At 40.4% G+C, this 13,978-nt stretch overlaps 1 protein-coding gene across 4 annotated transcripts in view; it reads right to left on the minus strand.

Annotated features, from left to right (window-relative positions):
- Window positions 1-13,978, minus strand: part of ZNF454 (zinc finger protein 454) — a 31,450-nt gene that overhangs the window by 8,188 nt on the left and 9,284 nt on the right. The window contains exons 6-8 of one of the 4 annotated variants that reach the window (XM_010830703.1): window positions 13,668-13,769; window positions 11,286-11,412; window positions 10,794-10,883 (exon numbers count right to left, since the gene is read on the minus strand). In XM_010830703.1, coding sequence (XP_010829005.1) covers window positions 10,794-10,883; window positions 11,286-11,412; window positions 13,668-13,700 — 250 coding nt within the window. In that variant the 5' untranslated portion in view covers window positions 13,701-13,769. The remainder of the gene's footprint in view (window positions 1-10,793; window positions 10,884-11,285; window positions 11,413-13,667; window positions 13,770-13,978) is intronic. The other 3 variants (XM_010830704.1, XM_010830702.1, XM_010830705.1) reach the window with 3 other exon arrangements.

Below are 13,978 nucleotides of genomic sequence, written 5' to 3' on the forward strand. Positions count from 1 at the left end.
TATATATATATATATATATATATATATATATATATATATTAGCAACTGGTCTAAATTATCCTATTAAAAACTAAGGTTATGAGACTGTATTTAAAAAAATAAAATCCAACTATAAGCCACTCATGAGAGTATTACCAGAGATATAGATCCAGAAATAAAAAGAAAGAATAGAAAAGGATGTATCAAGCAAGCACTAACCACAAGTAAGCTGGTGTACCTATACTACTATCAGACAAATCTCATTTAATTAGAGAAAACAGACTTTTAAATTGTTCACATTGACTAAAGGTTTGTTCAATTATCTAGGAATATATAACAAATCTATATTTTCATGTAACATAACTTCAAAATGTATAAAGTAAAAATTGGGACAATAAAAGGAAAAAAGAAATCTTAACAATGATAGATGTTTGCACACCATTCTCCAAAACTCGATAATCAAACCATTAAGAATAGGGGTGATCTGAGCTATAAGATAAACTTGACCTAAATGATATACTGAATATTCGGAATACCCAACAATGACAGAATATACATATTTAAGTCCATACATAACATTAACCAAAATGGAGAAGGAAATGGCAATCCACTCCAGTATTCTCGCGTGGGAAATCCCATGGACAGAGGAACCTAGTGGGTCACAGTCCATGGGCTCGCAGGAGTCAGACACAACTTAAGTGATTAAACCACCACCACCAAAGTAGGATAAACACATTTCACAGGACACAGATCATTCAGAATGTGTACTCTGAACTCAGTGGAGTTACACCAGAAATAAATAGCAAAATACCAAAAAGGTAGTTAGAAAATCCACAGATATTTTAAAACTAGTCCATACATTTTAAAATAACTGATAAAACAAAGAAGAAATCACAACACAACTTGAAAATATTGTAAACTAAATGGTAACAGAAATATGAAACATAACAAAATGCAGCTACAGCATGGTTAGAAAGAAATGTATATCTATCTATCTATATCAATTATCAATCTCAAGAAATCAGAAAAATAGAATATTAAATACAAAAGAGAAAGGAATAACAAAAATAACAGAAATCAGTAACTTAATTAAAAATCGAAAGACCTCTATCAAGACTAATGGAGAAAGAAAGAAGGCACATATTACCACTATCAAGAATGATATAGCAATACGGACACAGACAGAGAGAACAGACTTGACCCAGTGTGGGAAGGAGAGGGTGGGACAAACTGAGAGAGCAGCATTAAAACATAAACATTCCCATATGTAAAATAGATAGCTGGTGGGAATTTGCTGTATGACGAAGGGGGCTCAACTAGGTGTTCTGTGACAACCTAGAGGGGTGGGATGGGGTGGGAGGTGGGAGGGAAGTTCAAGAGGGAGGGGACATATGTATACCTACAGCTGATTCATGCTGCTATATTGCAGAAACCAACACATCAATGTAAACCTCCAATTAAAATAAATAAATTTTATTTATTTATTATCCTCCAATTAAAAATAAATAAATTTAACAAAATAATGATAAAGGTGACATCAAACAGATTCTAAAGAGATTTATAAGATAATAACATAATGAGTAAACTTTATGCCAATAAATTAAAAGACTAAGTTCTAGGAAGGTATACTATACCAAAACAGACACACACACAAACAGAAAATCTTAACAGTCCTATATCTAATAAATAAATTGAATCTTCAATTTAAAACCTCACAGGGGCTTTCCTGGTAGTCCAGTGGTTAACAATCCTCCAGCCAACGCAGGGTATACAGGTTTGATCTTGGTCTAAGAAAATCCCATATGCCTTCAATCAAGTAAGCCCATGTACCACAACTGCTGAGCCTGTGCTCTAGAGCCTAAGAGCCACAAGAGAGGCCACTGCAATGAGAGGCGCAGGCACCACAATGAAGAATAGTCCCCACTGGCCACAACTAGAGAAAGCCCATGTACAGCAGTGAAAACCCAGCGCGGCCAAAAACAAAACACACAAAAAAATTCTCATAAAGAAATTTCCAAGCAGATGGCTTACTAGTGAATTCTTCTCATCATTTAAGGAAGTACAGTCTGATACAAATAGGCCAATGGGACGGATTACACACCCAGCATCAGACCTGTGCACATGTTGTCCCCCTATGTATGACAAAGGTAGGCACACTGCATACAATGGGGGAAAAATAGTCTTTTCAGTAAACGGTCCTGGGTCAACTGAATACCTATATGGAAAATAAGGAAAATAAATCTTCCATAGAGGAAAACACAGACGATCTCCATGACTTTAAATGTCTTTAGTAGAACACAAAACACATTTACTGTAAGGGGAGAATACCCTGATTAATTGGATTATCCTAAAAATTTAGAACTTTGGTTTATCAAGTAACACCATTATTTCAGATGTGAAATAATATTTATAATATACCTATATAACAAAGAAGCAAACCCCAAATATGCAACCCTACAATATATCAATGAGGAAAGATTAGCCAACTAAATAGAAAATAAGGGAAAGACTTATAGAAATTTTACAAAAGAGAATATTAAATGATTAATAAAAAAAGTTAAAAGATGATCAACTTCAGTCATAAGTTGAGATACAATGAGATACTCCATACATCTTCTGCTGCTGCTACTGCTGCTAAGTCACCTCAGTCATGTCCGACTCTGTGCGACCCCATAGATGGCAGCCCACCAGGCTCCCCCGTCCCTGGGATTCTCCACTCAAGAACACTGGAGTGGGTTGCCATTTCCTTCTCCAGTGCATGAAAGGAAAAGTGAAAGTGAAGTCGCTCAGTCGTGTCTGACTCTTAGCGACCGTGGACTACAGCCCACCAGGCTCCTCTGTCCATGGGATTTTCCAGGTGAGAGTACTGGAGTGAGGTGCCATTGCCTTCTCCACATACATCTTCTAGAAGGGTGAAAATATTTATTGACAATACTAAGTATATAAGAGGATATGGAACCCTCATATCCTGCTGGCTAGAGTATAAATCGGTATAACCACTTAAACTGTTTGGTTTAAGTATATTAAACTGTTTGGTTTAAGTATATTAAACTTGCATACTCAAGCACTTAGCACCCCTAGCTATATGCCCAAGAGAAATGTACAATGTATGTTCTCTAGAAGATGTACAAGAATGTTCATAATAGTTTCAGCACTACTGATAGCTCCAAGCTGGAAAGAAAACCAAGGTCTAGCAGTAGTGGAATGTACAAATGTGGTAGGTTACGCAGTGAAGTATCATACTTCAGTGAGAACCAACCAGCTACTGCTGCACATGACAACACGGATGAATCTCAAACATACACCATGGAAGGGAAGAAGCCAGACACAGAAGAGTAGAAATGTTTGATTCCATTTATTAAATGTTTTAAAACAGTCAAAGCAAAGCTATGGTCAGGGTAGTAATCATCTTTAGGACAAAAGAAACAGAGAGGATGGGAGGGAGTTTCTGGTATTCAAGTAACATTCTATTTCTTGATATAGGTGCTGGTTATACTTATACTTTTTATAGTATTTATATTGTAAAAATTATGCTTATAATTTACGTATTTTCCTGTGTTAGAACTACTTCAACAAAAGCCTACTTTAAAAAATCTGGGAGCAGCTTTCAAAAATAATAATAATTATAAAATAATTATACATATAATTATAATATTTATAAATAGTAATAATAATCATCATCTGGTTCAATAAAAACAATTGTTAACTTTCCTTTGTAGCAGCTATTAGACAGCTATGTCTATTAAAGCCTTTCCTTGATTGTGATCATAAAAACTCATCACCTATATATATAAGAGAAAATTGGCTTTTTAATGTTTTGTGTTACAGGAAAACACCCCTCTAATTGTATGTCAACAAGGGGTCAAACACACTCTGGTTCTGGCACACTGAAGATGAACTGATATGGGGAAAGACTGGATCCTCAAGTCAGTTCTCACTGGGGCCCAGGTCACTTCATGGGGGCTGAATTAGGAGCAATACCCATAGCTGCATTGACCCAAATTAAAAAAACAAAGTATGGTTTTAAACAATTAATATGTAACTTGAGGGTATCAAGCAAAGCATGCAAGTAGTATGATCCAAACCCTATACAACGTAGTCAAGAGGTCACACCCAGAGAGGGCCCAGAAACTGACCCAGTTTCCTCCAAATCATCAGAAGTTTCAAGACCTGGCGCCATCAGGTACATCTGAGAGTGGCAGTGGGTAAAATAAGGAGTACTGGTCAGTTTGTGTGTGTTAGGTGCTTCAGTCGAGTCCAGCTCTTTGCAGCCCTGTGGACTATAGCCCATCAGGCTTCTCTGTCCATGGAATTCTCCAGGAAAGAATACTGGAGTAGGTTGCCATTCCCTTCTTCAGGAGATCTTCCCGACCTGGGGATCGAATCCAGGTCTCCTGCATTGGAGGCAGATTCTTTACTGTCTGAGCCCCGAGGGAAGCCCAAGGTCAGTTTAGGAAGACTTTATTGCCCCCAGGTCTTCTCCAACTCAGAGAAAAAAGAGAGCTTCTCTCTCCCAACTGAGGAAAACCTCTTAAAAAGAGGTTTTTAAGCAATCAAAGAGAAAATCTGAGAACACAGTGCCTATAAAGGGAGATGAAAGTGTTTTTGAAAATCATTATATTTAGAGGTAAAATATTTTAATTGTAAAATGTGAATAAGAGCTTACAAATAACACAAGAGTTCTTGGAAATTAAAAACGATGGCAGAATTTGAAACCTCAACAGAGAATTCCCACCATAAACAACTGGAAAACCAGGGGAGAAAATGAACCAACTATTTTTAGGCAATGGACAAATGACAGGGAAACATTGATTAAGACATTTTAAAAATCGCGACAGATGAAATGGAAGGCACCTGTCAAAAAGACACCTGTCAAAACGGAAGAAACCTGTCAAAAAGTAGAACAAAAAAATGCATAAAGATGGAAATTTTAATACAAAGCTAAAATTACAAGACCAGTCCAGGAAGTATCAGGCATACCATCAAGAGCAAATAGAGAAAGCTTAAGGTGGAAATTAAAAAATACTAGAAGAAAACGTCCTAGATCCGCAAGGCAGAAATTCAGGTGGAAGGCTCACCAGTGCTTAATGGATCCAAGCATAGGACCATAACAGGGTCCATCACTGAGAAACACTCGAGTAAATGAGGAGATCCTGCAAGGTTTCAGAGAGGAAAAATGGATCACAAACGATGAAGAACCTCAATGATTTTGGATTTCTCAATATCAGACTGAGGACTACAAAATACTAGAGCAATGTCTTCAGAATTCTGAAGGAAAAAAGACATCCACTGCTGAATTCTACCACTGTTATGGGAGAAAAAAAGACTGACAGATGCTAGGTGAGCAAAAACTTATTCCCATGCATCCTTTCTTTGGAAGCTACTGGAAGATATGTGCCACAAAAGGAAGAAAGAAGCCAAGAAAAAGGATGACGTGGGACATGTGGGCCAGGAAAGATGGGATTTGTAGGAGACTGATAGCTAAGGCCCTGCGAGAACAGAGCAGGTCAGATTGCTCCAAAAGAAATTTCCCAGGAAAATGAAATTGTTAGGATGACTGCCGATCTAAACTTCTTGAGAAGAGATGCAGACAATGAGGCAAGGTCCGAGATTAAATTAAACTAAATGAACCCCATGAAAGACTGCTTAGGAAAGCAAAGGCAAAAGTCACAATTACTACATGGGTCAGCTGTGAATAGCGCTTCAGAATGTAAACACTGACTATTTCTCTGACCAAAAATATACTATACTGGGAAGACAGGGAATGGAAAAGGTAATAAGATGAACAGTTGGGGAAGTGAGTTTAGTCCTCACTTTTTAGAGGAGGAATTCAGTAAATAATACCTAAAACTGAGGTCAATAGGTAGCAATATAAACACATTCCTTGAAGACACGGAAGCAAATATACCAAATAATCTGCTGAAAGGAGAGAAAATGGTTATTTCTAAAGAGGAGAGAATGGGGATAAACAGGGACAAGAGGCCATCAGTTTTCATAACGCATACTGTAATTTCATTAAACTAAATGTATTATTGTGATGAAATTTAATACTGAAAATAAAGAAAAAGAACACACTCCAAAAAAGTCAAAGGAAAGAACTAATGAAGAGCACTATTTAATGAAATAAAGATAAAATAGAAAGTATCAATAAAGTTAAAAATGTATTTATTAAATTTATTAAAAAAGGGAAACTTTGATAAGATTTATACAGGGAAAAAATGGAGAAGGAAATGGCAACCCACTCCAGTACTCTTGCCTGGAAAATCCCATGGACAGAGGAGCCTGGTAGGCTGTGGTCCATGGGGTCGCTAAGAATCGGACACAACTGAGTGACTTCACTTTCACTTTTCACTTTCATGCATTGGAGAAGAAAATGGCAACCCACTCCAGTATTCTTGCCTGGAGAATCCCAGGGACAGAGGAGCCTGGTGGGCTCCTGTCTATGGGGTTACACAGAGTCGGACACGACTGAAGCGACTTAGCAGCAGCAGCAGCATACAAGGAAAAAAAGACAAAAGTAAATATTATTAGAAAACAATTACGCTTTGATTCAACAAATACATAATGGGACCTGGTGAGCTGAAATACAAGAGCAAACATGATCAAGTCTTTCTCTCATAGATATAAGGACAGAAAGGATCATTTTAAAAGGACACAGAAAACAGTAAAATAAAGATCATTAAGACTAAGACTGATTAAGAACTTCAGCCAGTAAAGAAAGAGAAAAGATAAGCTATAGACTGGCACACATATTAACTGAGTATTAGATTCCTGAATATCTCCTACAAGCAAATAAGATAAACTGTAAAAGAAAAGTGGAGGAAGAATACGAATATTTCACAGAACACAAATAATCAACAAATGAAAAGATGTTCAATTCCACTAGGAAACAAGGAAGCGCCAATTAAAATCACAATGAGATAACATTTCTCAGGAAGTTTGGCAAGTTCCTGTTACTCTGGCAAGTAACAGGAACTTGCATCAACTATTAGTATAATTAGGACCAATTAATTTAATCAGCAATCTGGAACCATCTAGTACAGCTGAAAAAGTATATACTCTTAAACCCAGTATTTCTACACCTATGAATATACCTAAAGAAACTCCCAAACAAGGCCCAAATATTTAAGGAAGCATGTACAAGAATATCCAGTCAGCAGTATTAAAAAAGCAGCAGAAAGTCTGGAAACAACCTACAGTCTGTCAACAAAACAGATTAAGGTATAGCCATTGAAGAAGTATCAAGTGCAGCTAAAAATGACTAAAGCCACACATCTCAACAAGGATTTTTAAAATGCAAGCTGTGAGACTTCCAGTGGTTAAGACTTTGACCTTCCAATGCAGGTGGCTCGGGTTTGAGCCCTGGTGGGAGAACTAAGATCCCCATACGATATGGCTTGGCCAAAAAGTTTAAAAAAAAAAAAAAAATCAAGCTGTGGAAAGGTATCTATAGTACAATACATATACATCAAGCTTTAAAGCATGTAAAGCTAAACAACATTGCTCAGAGCTATGGATAAATGTGGGTTTCCCGGGTGGCGCCAGTGGTAAAGAATCCTCCTGCCAACGCAGGAAACACAAGAGATGCAGGTTCGATCCCTGGGTCGGGTTTGATCCCCTGGAGTATGAAGTGGCAACCCACTCCAGTATTCTTGCCTGGAGAATCCCATGGACAGAGGAGCCTGGTGGGCTACAGTCCATGGTTTCACAAAGAGCTGGACACGACTGAAGTAACTTGGCATGCGTATACGGATGGATAAATGTGGCGAAGGGCATGAAGAGCCAGCACTGGAGCTAATGTAAAATTCAAGTTAGGGGCTCTCTGGTATGAAAGGAGGAAGATTTGGTGAGGAGGGACATATCAAACTTCACAGGTGCAGCTGTGTTCTGTTTCTTAAGCTGGACCATGGAGTATGGGGGCTGTTTGCCTATTCTTCAGACTGTTCAAAATACACCAGTATTTTTGGGCTTTCCTTGTGGCTCAGCTGGTAAAGAATCTGCCCACAATGTGGGAGACCTGGGCTTGATCCCTGGGTTGGGAAGATCCCCTGGAGAAGGGTAAGGCTACCCACTCCAGTGTTCTGGCCTGGAGAATTCCATGGACTATAGGGTCGCAAACAGTTGGACATGACTGAGCAACTTTTACTTTCATGCAGTGTGGGGGCTGTTTACCTATTTTTCAGGCTGTTCAAAATAGTACATGTTCTGTTCTGTAGACAGGATTACAGTATCAAAATACAGCTGTCTGAAGTTAAAAAAAAAAAAAGGAAATGATAATGCTAAGTGTTAAAATAAAATAATAGAATGAAAGAGAAATAAGAGCTAATTCTCTACAAAATGTCTCAACAAATTTTAGAGAAAAAAATGCAGATAAAAATGAGAAAGAGGATATAATACAAAATGTTAAAATTATAGATGAATACCATGCACAGTTGTAAATGGATACATTTTATAGCTCAAAAAAAGGTAATTTAAAGCTAAAGGGCAAAATGTGCAATTGATATAACAAAAAGAAACAAAAGATATAAACAGATTAATAAATAAGGAAAAAATGTAAAAAGTTACTAGCAAACTACTTAAATTAAGAGATAAGGCAGTTTTCTTCAGGTTTACTAAGCGAACCATTTCTGTAAAAGTAAAGCTATTTTGGAGAAGGGTGGAAAATGACACAGTTTGAGCGGCATGCTGGTTTAACCCACATCTTGCCTTGCATATGTTGAAATTAGTTAACCACACAGAAGCTTGTTTTTCTTTAAGTAGAGTTAATCATCTTTGCCTTACAGGTTGTTAAGGTTGAAATGGGGCAGCTAACACATCTCCAGAGATCACCCAGCAAGGTGCTGATCCACAAGGGCTCAAAAGTCAGCTCCCTGTGTGTACTAGCTCAAAGCCCAGGGAAGAGAAAAATTTTAAAGGAAAGCTACCAGAAGGACTTTTTCTTACTATGAAGAAAATTAAGTATCTGTCTAAACCAAGAGTGACTGATGCAACAACAGAAAAGTCATAGATAAACCTATTATCATTGTTCTATATGGTCTTTTAAGTTCTAGCCAGTAATTAAGAAGTGAAACAGAAAGAAGAAAACCTAAAACTAAAAATGATTCATTGAATAAGAAGAATAAGAATTGGAGAGTGACATGAGGGGAATAAATATTTGGAAATGACTACCACTTTCTTATAGCAGCAATTTGCAGTTGAAAAACAAAAGGAAAGAGGTTATATTAAAAAACAAAAATATAACTTTAACAAGAAATTGAAGGAACTTTATTGGGGTAATTCTCTGGTGGTCCAGTGGTTTGGTCTCTGCCCTTCCACTGCCGGGAGCCTGGGTTTGATCCCTGGTCAGGGAACTAAAATCCCACAAGCCTCATGGTGCAAAAAACAAACAAACAAACCCCCAAACCATATTAGGAGATCTAAAACAAGATTTCTTTCCGTGTCTGACTGGCTGACCACTAAACATCCTTCATGAATCAGCTCATGGTTTGCGGTGTTGAGGACATTCAGAAACAAGAGGTGCTGGAGCAGAGGTTTGTGAAATGCACCTGGGAAGGGCTGAATTATGATCCCCTGGATTTTCATGTCATTACTCACACCTGACTCTAAAATCCCTTCTAGGCATAAAAGTCCTCTTCAATTTCACAATTGCCCCACAGAAGTACAATAAAGAATTTGTGTCAATGATGAATAATGCAAGAATAAAAAGAATAAATGATGTTATTATGCCAGAGTACTGGAACAGTGGATTCATTTCTTTTAATTCCCACCCCATCTTTTTTTGTTATAACACTGCTTGTATAATACAGAGTGAAATACTAAAAATGCCTTAGTTTGGCTGTAATAAACATACAAACTCAGAACACTACTGAGGCAAGTTAAAAGATTTTGATAACTGAGTTTTGGCGTTCAGACATTTAAATTCTGTAACAGATTAGATCCTAGACATTCTAGGTAAAGTTATTTACTGTAGGATACAAAGTCCTCCCTACTTCATTGGGCTTCTGTGAAAAATCAATAACAAAAGGTTTTTAAAAATATTTCGCAGTTGGCAAAATGCTGGCAGAAAGTGAAAATGTTGTAATGTCTTGGATAATGCAATAGCTCTCTAGAGTATTCCCGGATTTGGGGACAGGCACCCCTGCTCCTGCTCTTGAGCTGCCAGATCCAGTGGGTTCCTCAAAACAAGTAACAGCCACTAAACTAGCGTGGTCTCAGTATCCCTAGGCAACAAGTCTTTGGCCCTTACTAGGTGCCAAGCACTTTGCTGGGTATGAGCAAAACAAAACATGCAATAAATCTGGCTATGCTTGTGTGGTACTTACAGCCCAGTGCAGCATCAGCAGAAGGTGGAGAACAGTACAATGCTGGGTGTAGGTACAGGTGGATGAACAAACATGGAGGTGGTGGAAGAAATCTGCCATGTCTGTCTAGAAGAGCTGCCTCAGTGGGCACAGTGACTGGCCCTGAGGACCGGAAGCTGCACAGCTCTGTTTAACCCAGTGCTCTCCCTCCTCACTGGAGGAATCAGAGCAGAGACTGCGTGCTCAGGTGCTCAGGGAACAACAGGACACACAAGCACAGTGCGTGGCACAGAGCTGCCCATCTATGCCAAACAGAGAAAGAAGGAAACTCACAGAAAGGATGGTCCGGAGAGGCACAAACTGCCACAAGAAAGGAGTGCCAAACGCACATGGGGACAAATGTGGCACAAAGCATTTAGGTGAATGTGAAGGGAAAGGTGCTGGTTTCTCAGTCCACAGGCCCGGTGCACATGCTGAGTCGCTCCCAATGCCTCCCACATGCAGGATGCTTACCAAGACAGAAGCCTCCCAAGGAGTCCTCTGGCATCCACTCTTCCCCTTTTCCCAACTGGGAAAACATATCTGGTTTGGGTCCTAAGAGTCCTGTTTTTGAGGGAAAAAAAAAGGGGGGGGGCCATATTTGTTCATACCAGAGATAAAATCACTGCAAGAATGAGACCTGGAACTTCCTGGAAAAGGTGACATGATAGGGGCCCAGGGTAGAGGAGAGTTCCCAGGAGGAGGAAAAGAAGGTTCAGGGGTGACAAAGCCAATCTGTTCCTGTCCTTCTCCCTGCTAGAAGGGAGGGAGGATTTGACTTCTAGTCGCCTTTGAGACATCTGCACTTAGACTCCAAAGAGCCCTGTGCCCAGGACACAAAGGAGAGGCACAGACATAACATCCTTAGAACAGCTCACTCCCAATCCAAGCTGCTGTATGGAACCAGTTCAAGGATTCCCAAGAAACCTCCCATTTGAAGATGAGCCTCCAGAGGCTCCCACTTACCCAGGGACACCAGGTTGCTGTAGTTCTCGAGCATGACATCCCTGTACAGGGCCCTCTGGGCCGGACTCAGCTGCGCCCACTCGTCCTGGGTGAAAAGCACGGCCACATCCTTGAAGGTCACTGATTCCTGTAAGGGCAAACCCATCCCCGTTGACTGGGGGCTTCTCCCTTATGCGGCTCTCTGGGAAAGGCTTCAACCAGGAGCTGGCTGAGACCTGCGGGACTGTTAGCACAGAGGGAGCTGGTTTTCTGTGAGAGGGGAAGCATTTCCTCAGGGTCTCTAAGGGTCGAGCTTTTATCAGACTTTGTTTCCCACTCTGAAGAAAAAGACCTCGTGGAAAAGATACTCTTCCTCTGCCCTGGGATTTCACAGTAGCTGCTCATTTTGTCCAAAACATTTTCTCCCATCTCCATCAAACTGCCACAGCCCTGCCTGTATCCCCATCCCTATGACCAATCATACCCAGGTCTTGGCTTCAGTATTACATCTTCAGCACCCCTCCTCAACTGTTCCCATATCATCTATGCAGGGTCATTCAAGCACTGCCTCACTTTACTGAGTTCTGGTTTACTTTCTATTTCCCCCACTGGACTGTTAACTCCAAGAAGCTACGGACCATTTCTACTTCTCCCTTGTCTTGCCATCATGTCTTCTAGAGCATGGCCCATGTACCCAGCACCCATTATATATGTATTACTCAGCAACTCCTGTTTTTCTTCAGCTGGTCACCTGCTCACCCTCAATACACACATACCATTCCCATGAAACAGTCCTTCTGAACAATGTGACCTTATTCCCTCTGATCACAACTCATCCCTTCTGTGGAAACTCTGGACAAGAGGCCAAGGGAGCTAGTGCGCACTGAGAAAGAAGAGTTAAGTGGAGGTCCAGAGAAGAAAGCGAAGGGTCCAAGAAAAAGGACTCTCAGATTATTCTAGACCTTCCCTGCAGAGCTGAAGTACAGCTGCATTTTCGCCTTGACTTTGGGTGATACCCAGTATCCTTCCAATAAAGGCCTGCTTTTACTTAGTCTGAATTGGGTCTCTGTTACCTGTACCCAGAGCTTCGCACAAAGCAGGCTGAACCAAGGAACACTTGTTTGACTGAATCCATGAACCAATCTGTCAAGACCATTGTTCACCTTTGTATCCCAGGCACGGGACATAATATTTGGCACATTTTACACCCCTAACATAGGTTTTTTGAAAGGCAACCAAAAGTATAGCAGCCTGTAAACCCAAGACAATTGTGTGACACCAACAATGAATTTGAGGAAAAGTCTAGGGAAGGGAAATATCACAGTGGACTGGCACCATGAAGAAAGGTTTCAAAGGAAAACCGGTGCTTGAGATGGGCTCTAAAGGACAAGCTAGAAATCAAGGAGAAGGGTGAACAACCAATAAGCTGGGACTGGGTTGACACAGTACTTTCAGTCAGCGGCTCAACTCTTCCAGTGACTTCTGCCACAGATTCCTTCCCTGGACAGGTTTACATGTGAATGAATTAGAACAAATTCACCAAATTCATCAGAATTTATAACTCAAATGAATGCTGTCTCCTTCAAAGTGGAGTCCATATCCTTATTCTAAAAAAGCTAGCACTGCTGAAAGTTTTTTAATAATTTATTGAAATTGAAAACATACCATTTGAAAGACTTCACTGGTAACCAACATTCCTCTGAAGTAAAAAACCAAATATCATTGGAAAAAAACTGCTACTGTTGCTAAGTCGCTTCAGTCGTGTCTGACTCTGTGCGACTCCATAGACAGCAGCCCACCAGGCTCCCCTGTCCCTGGGATTCTCCAGGCAAGAACACTGGAGTGGGTTGCCATTTCCTTCTCTAATGCATGAAAGTGAAAAGTGAAAGTGAAGTCGCTCAGTCGCGTCCGACTCTTAGCGACCCCATGGACTGCAGCCTACCAGGCTCCTCCATGGGATTTTTCAGGCAAGAGTTCTGGAGTGGGGTGCCATTACCCTCTCCGTTGGGAAAAAAGTGTCCAGTAAATCCTACCTTCCTAAAAAAGCATTCCAATTTCACTCTTCTATCACTGTGTTAGGCATTGCCTTTATCACTTTAGACCCTTAATTTTAGTTGCTAGTGGAAAGAGCGCAGGTTTCCACTCTGGACCAATCTGGGTTTCATGTCCAGTTGTGTCTTTTATATGACCTTTAGCAAGTTCCTGAGCTCTGACAACCACCAGAATGAACCCAGCAAGCGGGGTAGAAAGCATGGGAAAGGAAGCAAGTGGGTCAGGCTCCTGAGTGAGATGGACTGGGAGAAAAGCTTCTGGTGAGGAGAGAAACATGCCCACCCTCTTCAACCATTACATTCAAATCTAAGGCCATTTAGAGGGGGAAGCCCACAGTGAACCCTCACTCACCCGGACCATGGCGGGCAGGCACCTGACTGCCATTCCTTCTTCTCTGATGAGCCTTTTTAGAGACAAGCAGAGTGGAAATCCTCAGGCTGGAAACACCTTCTACTGTTCATGAGGAGAGGACTGGGTCAAAAGATATCACACAGCAGTCCAAAGGGGGGCTTTGAGCATTCACACCCTGGGAATCTGCCAATACCCCAAACAGTGAATTCTTAGTCCCTGTTTGCTCCCAATCCTCTCTCCTCTTCGGGGATATTTCTGCTGGCCTCCACTGTAAAGGGAATAGCTCATCTTGCTGCTACTCCCACCCCCCC

This window comes from Bison bison, unplaced genomic scaffold, assembly GCF_000754665.1.
Source record: "Bison bison bison isolate TAMUID 2011002044 unplaced genomic scaffold, Bison_UMD1.0 scf7180017864519, whole genome shotgun sequence".
NCBI lineage: Eukaryota > Metazoa > Chordata > Mammalia > Artiodactyla > Bovidae > Bison > Bison bison.